The 18,080-nt window shown below is 38.3% G+C and overlaps 1 protein-coding gene across 1 annotated transcript in view; it reads left to right on the forward strand.

Moving 5' to 3' along the window:
* Positions 1 to 8,770, forward strand: part of ARAP2 (ArfGAP with RhoGAP domain, ankyrin repeat and PH domain 2) — a 195,656-nt gene extending 186,886 nt beyond the window's left edge. Inside the window, exon 33 of the mRNA XM_084625426.1 lies at positions 6,062 to 8,770. Within this exon, the coding sequence (XP_084481552.1) occupies positions 6,062 to 6,409 (348 nt within the window). The 3' untranslated portion in view covers positions 6,410 to 8,770. The remainder of the gene's footprint in view (positions 1 to 6,061) is intronic.
* Positions 8,771 to 18,080: the final 9,310 nt, after the last annotated feature.

An 18,080-nucleotide genomic window follows, 5' to 3' on the forward strand; every position in this document is an offset into this window, starting at 1 on the left:
TAACAACTAACTGTTGTATGTTTTTCATCAGTAGGCCTCAAAGCACTTAACAAGCGGGTAAGCATCCTTTTCCCCATTTTACAGATCAAGAAACTGAAGTACAAGGAGGTGAAGTGACTTGTTCAAGGCAACCCACTCACAGAACTAAGAATAGACCCCAGGTCTCCAAAGTCAGAGTTTAATGCTTTATCCACTAAGCCATACTGCCTCCCTGAGGCAGATGCATGTGTGATACAGTTAGTCAGTCTCTTCAGGCAATTCTGACATTGCTTCCTAAATGGACACTGAGTTCTGTTAACTCTATTTTTTTTTTATTCAATCTCCTTTACTCATTCAAAGACCTCCTTTAAATTTACCTTGTTCTATAGTTATTCAATAACCCCTTTTATTCCTACCATTTAAAATATTTTTTCCTGTAAAAAAGAGAAACTTACCATGCAATTGAAGGAACCCCATAATCTTGTTTTCATACTTTCCTTTTGCTTGATGTCACAAGTACAATGTAATGTTTATTATACTATCTTTAAGCTAGCTGGAGATTGAGCATTTTTTGGAAGTAAAGATTTTACCTTTCTTTCTTGAACTACATAATTTTGAATCTAAACATTACCAGGACCACCTTGATTTTGTTGTGCCCTGTTGGCAAGAACTCCATTATGTCATGACAAACATGTGGCAGTCATATCAGAAAAAGGATTATAATTAGTGCTCATAGTGATGTGAAACCTTAATGTTAATAACTAACTCTGCCATAAAAAAGAATCGAACTTGATATATAAAAATAGAGCTACACAGGTCCTGTTTGAATACCTTAAGAAAATTAGAATAAAACTAAGCATTGGAAAGGGTAAACTAGCATTTTTTGCATATATTGTTGGAATCTAAATTAGTCGTCTTAAAGTATGCAACTGAGATAGTTCAAAAGGAGGAGGAGGAAAAATAACATTTCAGTTTAACCAACAAAGGATTTGATTCCAAACTTATGAAGGTAACCATTTCAGTTGTGGCATGCATTTTCATTCCTTTTGATACAATAGACTGTTAAACACACGATGGTAATGTCCTCAGATCTGTATAAAGAATAGCTACAAACTTTCCCATCTCATTGTTTACCCCCTTTCTAGATCATTTATGAATATGTTGAACAGTGCAAATTGTTGAGGCACCCTGCTATTTACCCTTCCCTTTCGCACCCCCCTTCTGAAAACAGACCATTCCTATCCTTTGTTTTCCATCTTTTAACCAGTTAGTGAACCATGAGAGAATCTTGCCTCTTATCCCATGGCTGCTTACTTTGAGCCTTTGGTGTAGGATCTTCTCAAAGGCTTTCTGAAAGTCCAAGTACACTATATTCACATGCTTGTTGAGACCCTCAAAGAATTCTAATAAATTGGTGAGGCATGATTTCCCTTTGCAAAAGCCATGTTGACTCCTCCCCAACATATCGTGTTCATCTATGTGTCTGATAATTCTGTTCTTTACTATAGTTCCAACCAATTTGCCTGATACTGAAGCTAGACTTACTGACCTATGATTGCCAGGATCACCTCTGGAGCCTTTTTAAAAAATCGACTTTACATTAGCTATCTTCATCATCTGGTACAGAGGCTGATTTAAATGATAGGTTAGATAACCCAGTTAGTAGTTCTAAAGTTTCGTGTCTGAGTTCCTTCAGAACTTCTTGAGTAATGCCATCTGGTCCTGGTGACTTATGAATGTTTTAATTTATCTATTTATTCAAAAACCTCCTCTATTGACACTCCAGTCTGGAATAGTTCCTCAGATTTGCCACCTAAAAAGAATGGCTCCGGTGAAAATATCCCTCACGTCCTTTGCAGTGAAGACCTATGGAAAGAATTCATTTAGCTCCTCTACAGCAGCCTTGTCTTCCTTGAGTTTTCCTTTAGCACCTTGATTGTCCAGTGGCCCCATTGATAGTTTGGCAGGCTTCCTGATACTGAAGCAATTGAAAAAAAAATTAATATAATAGTAGTATAAAGGTAGCAGAAAGCTGATTTGCTAAGAAACCCATAGATCAATTTAAAAAAAAAAAGGCTATATGAGGAAAATGATACCAACAAAGTTCAGGACATACTTTTCTGCACTGATTCGTATTTGAAGGAATTTTGCTGCACATGGACAAATAAAATATGTAGCACAAAATATAAATGTATGAAAAACATTTACCAGTAAAGTTTAAATTAAAAATATGAAAGGTAATGGGTAAATAGAATTAACCAATGTGCAACATCTTTAGCAGTATGTGCTGAAAGCACTAACTTATAATAATGTTTTTAGAAGTTTATTACACTACATCAAATGACTAAAATAAAAATATCCCACTTAGAGTAATTAAGCAATTATTAACCAGCTTCATGTTCCAGCACTGTTGCAAAATAGCTATGATATCAGCATCGGAACAGGATCTGGACAGCTGTGTCGGGGATGACTGCTGTGGGAATGAAAGGGAAAAAATAGGTGAAAATCCTGTCTCCATTTTAGTTGACAGCAAAACTCCCATCAACTTCAGCAGAGCCTGAATTTCACTCTTAATATTTAGTGTACTCGGTATCACATAAATGGTAAAAAATTGTACCACCTTCCTCAAAGGATCTGCTCTCTGTATGTATTCTGAATTGTGTCTACTTACTTGGCTGATTAAAGTGAGGTCGGGGGAGATAACGGGGGTTATTGCTTTTTTTCATCTTGTTAGCTTTGAAAAGCCAACACAGGTAAAAGACAGCATGTAAGATAGATTTGTCCATTCTTGTACATCATCATCAGAATTATTACTAAATTAAATTTTACACCTCTGCAATCCCATTGACAGAAATGGTGTTGCACAGATGTAACTGAGGACATAATTTGGTCTGACCAATCTTTGTTACTGGTTATATGCAGAAGGAAAAAGGATCCTAGTTTGACTTCCAGATTATCATTATTATACCCATATTGTTTTTGCAGAGCTGGCAGTTAGAGGAAAATATCATTTTATTGTAAAACAGTTACATTTTGATATGGAAATCACTGGGAGAACAATATGGTAATTCTGAACACAGGTCACCTTAGACTAGTGTTTGAAGCACATTACTAGTATGGGAAATTGCTTAGCTCTGTATCTTCTGTATAGTCTTATGTCCTTCTTTACCTTGTACAGCTGGCTTCATCGATTTCCTGGGTTTTATACAACATGCAAATGATAAATTATACATGTGCTGAGCCTATACCAGTGCCACTGAAAAAGTTCTCTGTGTGAGTGATATGCCCCACTTTAAGTAGAAGGAATATATATGGATCTGGTAGTGTATTTCGAAACAGAAGATACTTTTCAAAAGTGATTATTGTTTTAGGCCTTTTCCAATTTCATGTCAGAGCAACTTTGGGAAAGAACAAGGACAAAGAGAGCTCACTGTACCCAATTTAGCAAGGAGCTATATTGTGTTTTAAGAAATGTAATCACTATTTTGCTTCTTAGAAGATGCAAAATTGAAACATGGTTTTACTAGGGGTTGTAAATAAAATGCATTCTTCCAGATTGAATTTCAAGGCAGTAATTTAATACCATGGCTTGCTGACATTTAGAAAGCCCTCCAGCCATGTTACTGCATCTTCTGATCAAAATCGAACTCCTCATTTAAAGAGCCCCAGGGAATACACCAAAAAGTTATTTTGTATGTATTTATGAAGATTTTTTTTATTCAGGGTCATCATACTTATTAATTGAACTCTATTTTGTTTGTAGAGGTTTGCAGAATTACTGTTCAGACTTTATATTCTTAATATACATGGAAAATGAGACCATCCACCGCTATTAGACAGGATAGAACTACTGCAACAGTGAGGTTTTGGGGCAGCTTCTGAACTCCCTTGCACACTTGTGTAGTGATTCTTGGCCACTGTCAACACGTAAACACATTACAGCCACTAACCGTGCTATCACTCCCTATTTCTGTGCTGGCCTACAGAGAGCCAGGGGTAGAGCCTTAGCTGGTGTAAATTGTCGTAGCTCTGTAGAAGTCAGTAGAGAAATGACAGCTTACACCAGAAAAGGATCTGGCCTATATATATAAGCCAGTTTTAGCACATGCAAGGGTATGAAGTGCCCATGCTTGGTCATTCTAAGGCTGACGTTCCCCCAGGTATCAGAACACCATAATTCCATTAGCATCCACAGCGAAGTTGCTTCTGGGTGAATTTCACTCATAATGAATGGGAACTATAGTATCAGCAACCTTAACTCTCAATTCTTTCTTAGGAAAAAAATCTATTTTAAAATGTCATTAGTTTATTTTGCCCAAATGCAATGACAAAATATTATTATTCTTTTAAATACTGTGTGAATGTTGATTCAGCTGAAATTTAAGAAGTTGAGTAGAGACTACTTTAGTAGATAAAGAATGCTTGAGCTTTGGAGATGGGAGTTCACTTCCTTACTATGTATTTTGTTCCTTTTCCTTCCCTTTTGCCCAGTTAGGGGACTGGAATACATTTTTTTTTCCCAAGAGTGCTGTCCACTTGACTGCACCAACCAGACAAACAAGTTGTGTACTGTTGACAGTGGCATGCTCAAATCCCCTACGCCGGGGTTCTGAAATTTTTTCCCCCGAGGCCCATGTGTGTAACTACGATAGGCTCTTGTCAACTGCTGGAAATGGCTCACCTTGATTATCACTACAAAAGGTTTTATTTCACACACACACACACACACACCCCTGCTCTCCTGCTGGTAATAGCTCACCTTAAATGATCACTCTGGTTACAGTGTGTATGGTAACACCCATTGTTTCATGTTCTCTGTGTATATAAATCTCCCCACTGTATTTTCCACAGCGTGCATCCAATGAAGTGAGCTGTAGCCCACGAAAGCTTATGCTCAAATAAATTTGTTAGTCTCTAAGGTGCCAGAAGTACTCCTTTTCTTTTTGCGATAAGCTCTGTAGCTCATTATTAACACTTCTTGAGGAAAATTATTAAATTTAATTATTACATACATATAAACTGCGATATTGTAAATAAACAATGTACATGTTTACTTTTCATTTTAATGTAATAATAGAAATCCCTAGCAATATGCACTCAAAAAAATGCTTGAAGATCTTTGAAATGAAACCGTTTTCGTAAAGCTTTAAAAAAAATGTTGAGAGCGAATTGTGTTGTGGTCAAACAGGAAAACACAATTTTGTATAAAACTGAACAAAAAGCAACACAACAATGTTAACAATTTTGTTAAAAATGCTTATTTCATTTTAAAACAAAATGGTTGTCCAATTTTGAACGTTACATTGTGTTCAGTTTTTTTAGTGTAAAATGTGAGTTTCTCTGCTGTGTAAGTAAAGACCCAATCCTATTCTCAACTAATTAGAAAAGGAACAAATATTGTAATAAAATATAAAATAACTTACAGACAAGGAGTCTTCTTAATGGGATGGATGTGCCTGCTTTTCCTTGCAGTTTTTCCAGCTGGGGACATACATTAGTGAGGCGCATCCTGATCTCATCTTCACTTTTCAGCCTTTCAGCCTTTCAGCCAACTGAGGGTGCAGGCAGGGGGTAGCTAGGGGCTGTCTGTGTGCAAGAAGGTAGCCCAGGATGCAGACAGGGATACCTCGGGGTTGTGTGGGGGCAGGGGGTAGATGGGGGTAGCTAGGGGTTGTGTGCAGAGGTGGGGGTAACTCAGGGTGCCAGCAGGGGTGTAATTCAGGATGCGGACAGGAGGTAGCTAGGGGCTGTGTGCCAAGAGGGATCTAGCTCAGGATGCGGGGAGGGGCTGTGCCTGAGAGACTGCTGCTGCTATGGTGCCTGTCCATGCGCTCAGTCCCTAGTTGACAAAGTGGGGGCAGCTCCGCTCCTTGGGGCTGTGTGCATGCCGAGTCGGGCCTGGCCATGGCTTCGTACACCATTACTGTGGCCAGAACTATTAGCTATGCTGCCCCAGCTCTTCAGCAAAATTGATTTTTCTTGTAAGCTGTTACGTAAAGTAATGAGCAAAACTCACAATCTCAATATTATTGAATATTGTGTTAATTTGAACCATTGTTTCTGATTTCTTGTCTTTATTCAGCATATTAACGATGGAAAGCTGACATTCAGTGAACAAGATGAAAATGACATCGTGGAAGAAAAAAAGAATTTAAAAGAAAGAGCACATATCGTGGCACAGTGCCTAGACCACAAGGAGGAGAAAGTGAGAAACCATGTAAAAAAACATCGAAGCTTGATCTGTGTTGAGGACACAGGTGCTGACATTGCTGACTTACACCAAAGTCCCTATAAAGAATCAAGGACACTGAAGAAACATGAGAACAAAACAAACAAATCTAATTTGGAATCTGATAAGTTGCCACCAAATGTTATTCAGGAACTAAATACAGTTCTGCAGAAAAACAGAGCCCTCCACGAAGAAACCTAAAGCTGAATTTGTAAGAGACAGATCAAACAGGTCAAAAAACCTGATTATTCCAGGCATAAATAGCTTGTTTGTTAAAGTGTGTGTACAGTTTGTACAGTGTAGAGACGATGAAATGTGTTTATATACAGCTGCTGATTTTTAAATGACAATTATGTATGTGCTGGTAATATGACATAATTTAAGATTAAACAGAGTTTTTAAGTGTAGAAAATTCCTGGTATGAAACCCTGGAATTTAAAGCCAGTGGGAGTTTTGTCATTAACTTCAGTGGGGCCAGGATTTCACCCATCATTTTGAATGCAGACTTTGTTAGTGTTCTAACCAGAGTACTTCAATTGAAAATGACCATTTAAATGTTAAGTACAGTTTGCTTATGCTCTGTATGTCCAGAACCCTTTTCTCAATATGGGAGAAATCTTGTAAAAAGAGACCAAAGTGCACATACATACTGTGGTTGTCTAATAATATATAAGAATAAGTAACATGAGATAATCGGATGACAAATCTTGCAGTATCTTCTCTCCGCTAAACAGGTTGAAATTGATTTAAAGAAAGTGTATCTAGGGGACTGGCTAGCTCATATGATCAGGAATGTGAGGTAAAACTTTCATCTTTAGGTTCCTCTTTTGGATGTGACAAGCTTGGTAGTGACAAAGTTGTTATCTGATGGCTATGCAGTAATCACATGTGAAATGAATTTCCTTGTGAACAGATGGCTCAATCACAAAACCACCCATCAAACTGGCACTAATTCATCCTATCACAGAATGGCCAGGAATGAAATGAGCATGGAGACTAAATTATCCTTTCACCCTTAGAGGTGGTCCCACCAGATCAAGATGGAGCAAGACATTGATTGAGGCTGCAATCTGTGCTATAGCTCTTCTGAGGATAAAGAGAGGGTTCAGGCTCTACCAATCTAGTACCCTTCAGGAGCACTAAATTCATTAATATTGAGGAGGGAAGGGAAACTGCCATATTTCATCAAGCTTTATAAAGTGTAATATTGTCCTTATTTAATTAACAAGCATATTTTCTCATTTTTTTCCTGTTGCCATATTTCTATGAAAGCAGAAGCAGTGTCCTCTGTGATTAGCTTGTTCCTCTTCCTGATATGAATGGATGTCATAACTGTCGTCGTTATGTCACAGTTATGTCTCATGGTGGTTAGCACTGAACACATCAGTCTGGAGGAAGTTAATTCTGAAAGAGAAAGCTGCCATCTCAATACAAGTGTCTTGGTAATCTGTATTTTCTGAAAGGAAGGACAGAAAAGCTACAATTTTATGGGTTTTTATAATGTTTTATTTTTAATAGTCTGCTGGAATGTAGCAGTAGCAAGGTTTCCTCTATCACTCACTTTGCACTTACTCTGTTCGATCGATTGTAAAATCTAAAAGCAAGTTTGTAATTTTTTCTTTTATTTTCCCCAGTGCACTTTTGATTATTTTGTTGGTCTTAATTTGTAGCATCAGCTTAAATCCCATTTGCTTAAGAGTGCTGAATGTGAAATACATTCTTAAATGTTTTCCTGAATCAGGGCCTATCTTTGTGGGAAGGACGATATTTCAGCAAAGTGCTTATGCTGTCTGTCTGAGGCTGGTCCTGAATTTACTGTTTACAGTTATTCATGTATTTCCACATAATTTTTTTCAGTGTCATCTTAAGATGATTGCATAGTTGATCTTTTATTGTGTCATTAAGACTGTTGTTCATTCTAGTGCAGAGGTCTCATGCACCACTGGATTCCCACATTAATAGATGAAAATGGAGTGGTGGGAGAGTTTTTTGTATTGGGTGGGTGTGCCCATATAAGAGAATAACATGTTCTATTTTAATCTTCACTGAAATACTGCAAAAAAGTCTTCTCCTGGTTTGACCATAGCTTGCACAGTTGCTGCAAAGGGTACTAAAAATGTAAGGAAAAAAGCTGCTTGCTTGAAAAAAAAATTCAAACTGAATATTGTTTACTTTTCAACTGTGGTTAAACTACCTGAATTTATGGCTGTTGGATTATCAGTGAAAATATTTCACCTAAAGTATAAATAATCTTTCAGTGTTTTCTACATGTGTAATACATATTGTTTGAACCATGGCACTGTTTAACTTAAACACAACTTCTGTAATAAAATGGAAGTGTGATTACATTCGTTTAAAATTCATTACTTGTGAGTCTCTGATTTCGATTCAAATTATTACCTGATGTTCAATCAGTATTGCACTAGTCACTGAGACTGGTCCAAGAACTGAAGAATAAATGTATTATCTGTAATAGTGTCGTAATGGCTGCTGTGTTTTGTATGTCATCTATTCTGGAATGGGATGGAAACTAATTTCCAGAGAATAAATATTTTCTTTAAATTGTGTTGTGTAATCTCTTCAGAAAAAAAAAACATCAAGCCAGTGATAATTGTTGTAGCAATTATTTCTATGCATATCTCCATATCATTGCTACTAATCCTTGCAGTACCTTTGTATGGTAGTAATTAGTTATCCCCACCTTACAGATGAGGAAAGAAAGGCGGCAATTAAAATCTATGGTTTGCACAAATCATAAAGTGTCAGAGTTGGAATTAAAATTTAGGAATTAGTAAATCTCACGTCCTTTATTATATTAGACTCCCTACTTAGAAAAGCCAATAAAGATCCCTACTGTTTATCCACACAATGTCAGTTCTCTGTGCATTTTCAAGCTCTACTGAGAAAAGTTTTTAAAATACTGTTAGCCCAGCCGTTAAAAGAGCCACTGAAGAGTTAGCTAGATGTTGTTTTATCCTAGGAATAATCACCAAACTTACATTTCCAGGAAGTGAAAAAGATGATGATGTCGGAAGGTATGTTGTAATACAGAGAGTAACCTTCTCAATATACTTAGTGTTGCATATCTTAATTACTTTATAAATCCTTCTGGAATTATTATGGAAATGCACATTTATATTAATAGATTCTAAGGCCAGGAAGAACCACTGTGATCATCTAGTCTGACCTCCTATATAGTACAGGTCATAAAACTTCCCCAAAATAATTCCTAGAGCATAGTTTTTAGGAAAAACATCCTCTCTTGATTTAAAACTTGTCAGTGATGGAGAATCCACCACAACCCTTGGTAAATTGCCCCAATGGTTAGTTACTCTTGCCGTTAAAAACGTACACCATATTCTTCATTGAGATCAGAAAAATGTTCTATGCTGTACAATTTACTTCAGTTCATGGCTGACCTTATTATATGTGCTGTTCCTGGTGCTGCAGAATGCATTTCCTTGCAAATTATACCTTGGTTATATAAACAGTAATCCTTTTTTAAAGAACTCAGTTAGTATTGATTTATCTGGTATTGCAGACTACTTTGGAACTACTAATTTAGAATAAATTTGAGGTTTGCTGTATATATGAATAGTTTAATAACTTGTCATTTTCTTTCCTATCTTCATTACAATACATACTAATTAAAAGCTAATGATGTTGGTGTTCTGATATGTGCATATTTAAATTTTGCAATAGCTTAACAGTCTTCACTTGGGTGTCCTGCACTGAACTTTTTTTTGCTGTTTATTTTCCCTTTGCAGGCTATTTGCATGCTCAGGCTATCCATTTTAATTTTTCAAATTCATTATGAGGTAAGATATCTTGGACTTGCTCAGTCTGTATTTTTAGTGTGGTCTCTCCAGCTTTAAGAAACAATAAATAAATGATTGCGTCTGAAACTTTTTTAATTCATGAAAGATTGAGTGTTCGAGATAAAATAAATATACTACTTTGCACTCAATAAAAGCATCTAAGGACCACATCCTACCAAGTATCTAGTCAGCATTGTGAAACTCGTCTCATATGTTTAATGGTCCCAGTTCAGTAACGTATTTCACCATGTGCATAACTTTAAGCATATTGACAGACCCATTGACCTCCTTGGTAGATAGGGTTTTTAGGTGCTCTCAGGCTGCTTTCATTTAGATGCTTAAATATTCTTAGACTTCAATTCTTATGTGGTAACTAATTGTTTTCCCTCCTCCAACAGTGATATTATTATAATATAGACTTTAACAGGATACTCTATGATAAGTAGATATTTAGCAATTCTTCCAGAAATTAGAGATGACAATTTCAGATCCTTTCAAGACTTAAATGCAGAACGTATTTTAATGTGAAGGTCTTTTAAACAGCCCTACAAATTGTCTCAACCTGGGCAACTTTTCTTACTAGTGCCTTCCCTATGTGGGTTCTGTGGGTAGTTATACACACAGTCACACTTTCACACATTCCAAAAAATAAAATGAAGTAAGGCTGGGATATATAGCCCACCTAATAAAAACAAAAGATGGAATATAGAAAAGGGAAAAATGTGATAACTAAATGATAGGGTGTTTATGAACTCTTCAGCTCTTGTAGTCTTCTAGACTCTTGAGTGCAGGCTCTGGAACTAGAAAGAAGAAACCAGACAGTTATATTCTATTAGCACAACATTTCTTGCTTATGGACGAGCTCTGAGTGCTGGGAAAGACTGGGAAAGTCTGGGAAAGACTGGCTAAGGCTGGCATGGCCTGTTTGTCGATGTCATGATTTAGAGCTGTCGATTAATTGCAGTCAACTCACATGGTTAACTCCAAAAAAAATTAATCATGATTTTAAAAAATTAATTGCACTGTTAAATAATAGAATACCAATTGAAATTTATTAAATATTTTGGATGTTTTTGTACATTTTCAAATATATATTTAAATTACAACAGAGAATACAAAGTGTACAGTGCTCACTTTATATTATTTTTTATTACAAATATTTGCACTGTAAAAATGATAAACAAAAGAAATAGTATTTTTCAATTCACCTCATACAAGTACTGTAGTGCAATCTCTTCATCGTGAAAGTGCAACTTACAAATGTAGATTTTTTTTTTGTTACATAACTGCACTCAAAAACAAAACAATGTAAAACTTTAGAGCCTACAAGTCCACTCAGTCCTACTTTTTATTCAGCCAATTGCTAAGGCGCACAGGCTTGTCTACAATTATGGGAGATAATGCTGCCCACTTCTTATTTATTGCAAGGTGTTTACATGCCAGATATGCTAAACATTCATATGCCCCTTCATGCTTCAGCCACCATTTCAGAGCACTTGCTTCCATGCTGATGATGCTCATTAAAAAAATAATGCATTAATTAAATGTGTGACTCAACTCCTTGGGGGAGAATTATGAGTCTCCTGATCTGTTTTACTTGCATTCTGCCATATATTTCATGTTATAGCAGTCTCCGATGATGACCCAGCACATGTTGGTTTTAAGAATACTTTCACTGCAGCTTTCACAAAACGCAAAGAAGGCACCGATGTGAGATTTCTAAAGATAGCTACAGCACTCGACCCAAGGTTTTAAGAATCTGAAGTGCCTTCCAAAAGTGAGATGGGTGAGTTGTGGAGCATGCTTTCAGAAGTCTTAAAAGAGCAACGCTCTGATGCGGAAACTACAGACCCCGACCCATCAAAAAAAAAGAAAAAGTCAAGCTTCTGCTGTTGGCATTTGACTCAGATAATGAAAATGAACATATGTCAGTCCGCACTGCTCTGGATCGTTATTGAGCAGACACATCATCAGCATGGACGCATGTCCTCTGGAATGGCGGTTGAAGCATGAAGGGACATATGACTCTTTAGCGCAACTGGGATGTAAATATCTTGTAATGCCAGCTATAACAGTGCCATGCGACAGCCTATCCTCACTTTCAGGTGACATTGTAAACAACTTGTTTGAGTGATTGGCTGAACAAGAAGTAAGACTGAGTGGACTTGTAAATACCTTGTGACGCCAGCTACAACAGTGCCATGCGAATGACTGTTCTCACTTTAAGGTGACATTGTAAACAAGAAGAGTGAATCATTATCTCCTGCAAATGTAAACAGACTTGTTTGTCTGAGCAATTGGCTGAAGAAGTAGGACTGAGTGGACTTGTAGGCTCTAAAGTTTTATATTGTTTTGTGTTTGAGTGCAGTTATTTTTTGTACATATTCTACATTTGTAAGCTGAACTTTCGTGATAGTGATTACACTACAATACTTTATATTAGGTGAACTGAAAAATACTATTTCTTTTGTTTTTTTACAGTGCAAATATTTGTAATAAAAATAAATATAAAGTAAGCACTGTACACTTTGTATTCTGTGGTGTAATTGAAATCAATATATTTGAAAATGTAGAAAACATCCAAAAATATGTAAATAATTGATAGTCTATTATTCTGTAACAGTGTGATTAATTGTGATTAATTTTTTTAATCACATGATTAGTCGCAATTAATTATTTTTAATCATTTGACAGCCCTAGTCATGACTTCTCTGAGGTGGTTAGTCTTGGTGATTCTGGAATGTGGCTTATTGACTGAGCAGGCCAACCTACTCAGCCTTATTTTTGATTCTTAAGTGTTTAAAAAAAAAAAATTCATTCCACCTTGCAGCTTATTCCTCTAGTCTCTTTGGCCAAATCACCTTTTACAGAGATTGGAAGACCTGAAGGGACCACTGTGATCATCTAATCTGATCTCCTGTATAACACAGGCCATAGAATTTTGCTTGTAAGGGACTGGAGTGTAGGCAGTGTGGCCTAGTGGTCACAGCTGGGCTGGGGTCCACATGTCAGGAATGGCAGACAATGAGCAGGGGTTGGAGGAATTGCTAGAGCCGGGCTCAATAAGCAACCATCGGGGACAAAGGCCAATTCGGAGACCAGAGATCAGGAGACAAGGTGAGGAGTGGACTTGCCACAGGCCTGAAGTCTGTTCGGTTGCCCAGACAACTTCCTTGGGCACCTTCCAGAGTTAAATAGGCTGCTTGGCCAATCAGAGGACCGCAGGGTGCCGTCACTCTGGGTTTCCTAGGCAGTACTTGCTGTGGCACCACTCTCCAATGTGCTCCTAGACTACAGGTTTGCAAGGCCTCCTGGTGGCATTATGGGAACATCAGTTGGACCACGTTCGGCACACCTGGGTTCTAGTCCCTGATTCCTTACGTTCCTTTTTAACTAGAGAACATAATTTCAAAATTGCTAGGGATGGAGAACCCACCATGACCCTCAGTAAATTGTTCCAATGATTGATTAGGTTTGAGGCCTACCTTGAAGCCATGCAACTCAGTCCAACCATGTGTGAAGAACTGTCATTGTTTAGTGGGTGTCAACTTGGAAGAGTCTCACTTAAGCTAACAATATTAGGTATTTTCCGTATCACAGACTGTTGGTCTAGTGAATCACCCAAAATATCAAAAATCTGGACACTAAAATGGCTTTTGAGGAAGCTGGCTTGGACTATTCTGGATAAAAGCTCTCAAAAAGACATGATCAGTTTACAGAAAATTAAATATAAAGTGCTAAAAGGAAAAGAAACCCCTATCAGAAGAGTCATTCACTTAAAATCCATTGATCTCCAAAATAAAAACAAATTTTTATTTAGGATAAAATTTATTATCTCCACTTCTTTGCTAGACTAAAAACAGACATGTTTTTATTTTTGTTATTAACAAGTCAATTACGGTTACTTTCCTGTTTTGAAACTGGACTATAGTTCAAGCAGTTTATCTTTGAGTTCTAAATGTTGTGGAAAAGCTACTTTAAATCTCAAAATGGAAGCCATTTGAAATATAGTTTTATATAAGGGCTACATGCCTTCACAAGCTATTCTCATCACATCAGCATTAGTTTCCTTAGTTCTCTTTAAATAGTGGATCTGGGTGAATACATAATTTGTGACTATTATTCAATGTTTTTTTCCTGTCAATCACTAAATAAATTATTAGCCATTGTTTCAGTATTTGACTGGCTTCCTTAACTACACATATGTAACCTTATAGAATCTAGAACTGAGATTTTCAAAGCATTGGCCACAAAGACGCAGATTCTCAAAGGTACCTAAATACTTTTGAGGATCTGGACCAAAAATCCCATTGAAATTCAATGGAAGTTGGATACTTTACTCCTTTGAAAATCCCAACTTAGAATTTGACTGGCCAATAGTAAGATACTACATACTGGCAGCTTAAAGTTTTTGCAGTTAATTTGTTAATCTGTCTCCAGTTGAGCCTCTTGGAATATTTCTGCTTTGTTTTAATAGCTCACATGGATCTATTTTGGGTTGGAATTTCTGCTGACATTTTACTATCCTCAACTTCTGTAGAATACAGCCAGGTCAGCATATAATGATGCAATTAAGAAATTTCATTTTTATTAGCATTACAAAAAAGACTTCATTAACTGGTCAATGGTGTGTTCACATAGGACACTGATATGAGCAAGCAGGAAGGCTGGTTGCCTTGCCTTCTACTGGCATATTGATAAATCAGGGCAGATATGGATTTTAGCTGCCTTGTACTGCACCAAGCACATGATCAGTTTATAAATGTATAATAATGAGCTCAGAGATAAAATTTTGAGCTCAGTTTTCCCATGAAAACATGGTTGGGAAGCACAAAATTTGCTCAACAATAGACTTGCATGGTGAGTGGCAGCATTCATGTCATCTGCTGCTTTTTACCAAGCATCTGAGGTAATGCTTGTTGCATCTCAAGATTGGTGCAGGAAAAAGGTGTCCCCTCATGTTCTAAACATGCAACAAGAAATTACTCCTAAATTTCTAAAATAAAATTCCTCCACTTCGTGGGACTGTCTATCAAGCCTCCGCTTGCACAATATATCTTCTTTGAGTAGATACAGTCGTGTATTCTATGTAAGTGTGTACAAGCTCAGCGCACCGAAGCCAGACAACATTGCCTAGCTAGCAGTACTTGTAGGGGTGGCACTTGCTCCCTCTGGCCTTAGCTCCTCCTCTGGCTCTATAAGGGCAGCGACCCCGCTCAGTTCTTTCTCCCTGCCTGCAGCTAGAGTTGGAGCTCTGTATGGTGTTATCACCTCATGTGTTCAGGTTCAGTTTTCTGAGAGTTTTACCTCTAAGTAATAATTAGTAGTACCTTTGGTTTAGTTTAGTGTAGTGTTAGAGTAGTTGGCAGCCCCTTGTGATGCCCTCACCAGGGTTCAAGCATTGTCCGTAGTGTGTGGGGGTAATTCCCAATAGTGATTCCCACACAAGGTACTCGTGTCTCGGTGAGGGACATATTAAGGAATGGTTCTCCATCTGTAAGTCTTTCAAAAAGAGGACTCCATGAGGTACTTGTGGCTGAAGCAGCACCTTCTGGAGCAGGCCATGAGGTCTACTTTGGTGCCATGAGACCTACTTTGGTACCAAGGCCCCTGTCTGATCAGTAGTCACCTTTGGAACTGGCAAGTGATGCTGCTCCATGTTTGAACTCTGGCATTTCCCCAAGAGGAAGAGGAGTCATGTTCTCTCCTCAAGTGCAGCAAGGAAGAGGGCTTGGGGAGACTCTTTCTCATCTTCTTACTGGCACCATACTCCTTCCAGCATACAGAATGGAGCAGGTCCAACTGCTCCCCGGTAGTGTGCTGAGATCAGTGAAAGCACGTACCAGTGACTTCAGTTGTTGCCATGAGGCATCTGTTGAGACCACTACCAATGACATCAGCACCAACACTGTCTCCAGGTGTATCAGGTGACGTATCAGACCTGCTTTTTCTCTCAATTCCCTGGGGTGCTGTAGCTTCTATCTCCATTGTGCCCTTGGTGGTGTCATAATGCTGCTGGGTTCTTCAGCACCAAGGCTCACACCATGCAGGTCCCAGATTCTGGAATTGAGTCCAATGTTATGCCTGCAAGTAAAAACCTCATTGTTGCTGGTGCACCCTTGGTACCGTCATTGCCCTGGCAGCAGATCCCATCATTGAGTTTGATGCTGCCCTTGGCCTCACTGCTAGTGCCTTTTCCAGTACTGGGTGGGAGTATATTTCACTTGGTACTACCAGTGCTTGTTCCCAATACAGCACTAATGCCACCTCCGTTTTGGGCTTCGGGTGAATCAGTTAATTTGTCCACCCCATTTGGGCTGGCTCCCTGTTGAAACCAGAGAATTTCTGGTACTCCTCAAGATCCAGGTCTGTCAACCTTTCCTTCATTGTCATCTCATAGATGCCAGAGCCCATCCCCAGATTACCTTTGGAACTAAGATCAACATTCCCACAGCTGGGTTGGTGTTCTTGGCCTGGTACTTACTGGCCAGAAATGCCATATCCATTTTCCCAGTTGCCTCCTTGGAATCCTTGGGATACTCCTAATTTTTGAGGTCCCATTCTTTGGCCTGCTGAAGGGTGAGATCACTGATCTAGTTGGTGGTTCCCATTCCCAAATCATCTGTGACGGTGCACCCCATAAGGCTTTATGGAAATATGTTTATGAATGTATATATGACATAACATGAATATGTTTTATGCTACATATGCTATGTAACATATCTATGTAAAGGTTATGATCTGCTGAACATATTTATTCTATTTGTATGCATGTGTCGTCGTATTTGAAGTTATGAATATTGGTTGTTTAGTTGTTTGATTTTTAAATGGCCTTAGTAAGGTATTTGGTCAGCTTCTTTAGAAAGGAATTTGCAAATTAAGTGCCCAATCAAGAAGCACTTAATGAACAATGGATCTTGGAAGGTCCAATCCACACAAGAAGTCTATATGAGGACATTCAAGGTAGAATGTGGACAATGGCTGCTGCCTGTAAAAACTGAGTTATGCATGGACATGTGACTTGCCCATGTGACTCCAAAACTCCATCTTGGAGCTGGATTTTGCATAGGTGAGAGGAGGGGGTCTCTACCCACAAGAGGGAGTCTATTTAAACCCCTGGGAGACCCCTCCATTTTGTCTTCAGCTGGCTCAAGAGATAGTCTCTCCATCCCCAAGGATACCTGAAAGAAACTAGAACAAAGGACAGTAACTACAGGGGGTGTGAGTGATTGCTGGACCCAGACTAGAAGGAGACTAGTCTGTAAAGGGAAGCTTACTGGAACTCCTTTGAGGGTGAGGTTTTATCTCTATTCAGTTTTCTTACTGTATTAGACATAGACTTGTGTGTTCTATTTTATTTTGCTTGGTAATTCACTTTGTTCTGTCTGCTATTACTTGGAACCACTTAAATCCTATTTTCTGTATTTAATAAAATCACTTTTTACTTATTAATTAACACAGAGTATGTATTAATACCTGGTGTGGGGGGCAAACAGCTGTGCATATCTCTCTCAGTGTTACAGAGGGTGAACAATGTATGATTTTACCCTGTATAAGCTTTATTCAGGGTAAAACGGATTTATTTGGGGTTTGGACCCCATTGAGAGTTGGACATCTGAGTGTTAAAGACAGGAACACTTCTTAAACTGCTTTCAGTTTAAGCCTACAGCTGTTAAGGGACATGGTTTCAAACGTGGGTGTGGGTTTTCAGCAGGCCAGCAGGTCTGGCTCAAACCAGGCAGGGCACTGGCTCAAACCAAGCTGCCAGGGCAAGAAAGCAGGGGCAGAAGTAGTCTTGGCACATCAGTTGGCAGCCCCCAGGGGGTTTCTATGATCCAACCTGTCATACCATCTCATCTACAAGTGACCACTGAGCCCATTCCCTCTGGACCTCCAAGGTCATCCCAACTGGATCCTGTGATTCGAGAACAGGACACACTTCTTCATCCTCTCTGGAGAATGACTATGTTGGGTTCTTCCTCTCCCTCACTGCCTGAGGACGTTAATTGCCTTGGGCATACAAGTTGAATTTATACAGGAGAATGCACCTAAAC

Source organism: Lepidochelys olivacea (assembly GCF_965140295.1).
Source record: "Lepidochelys olivacea isolate rLepOli2 genome assembly, chromosome: 4".
Lineage (NCBI taxonomy): Eukaryota > Metazoa > Chordata > Testudines > Cheloniidae > Lepidochelys > Lepidochelys olivacea.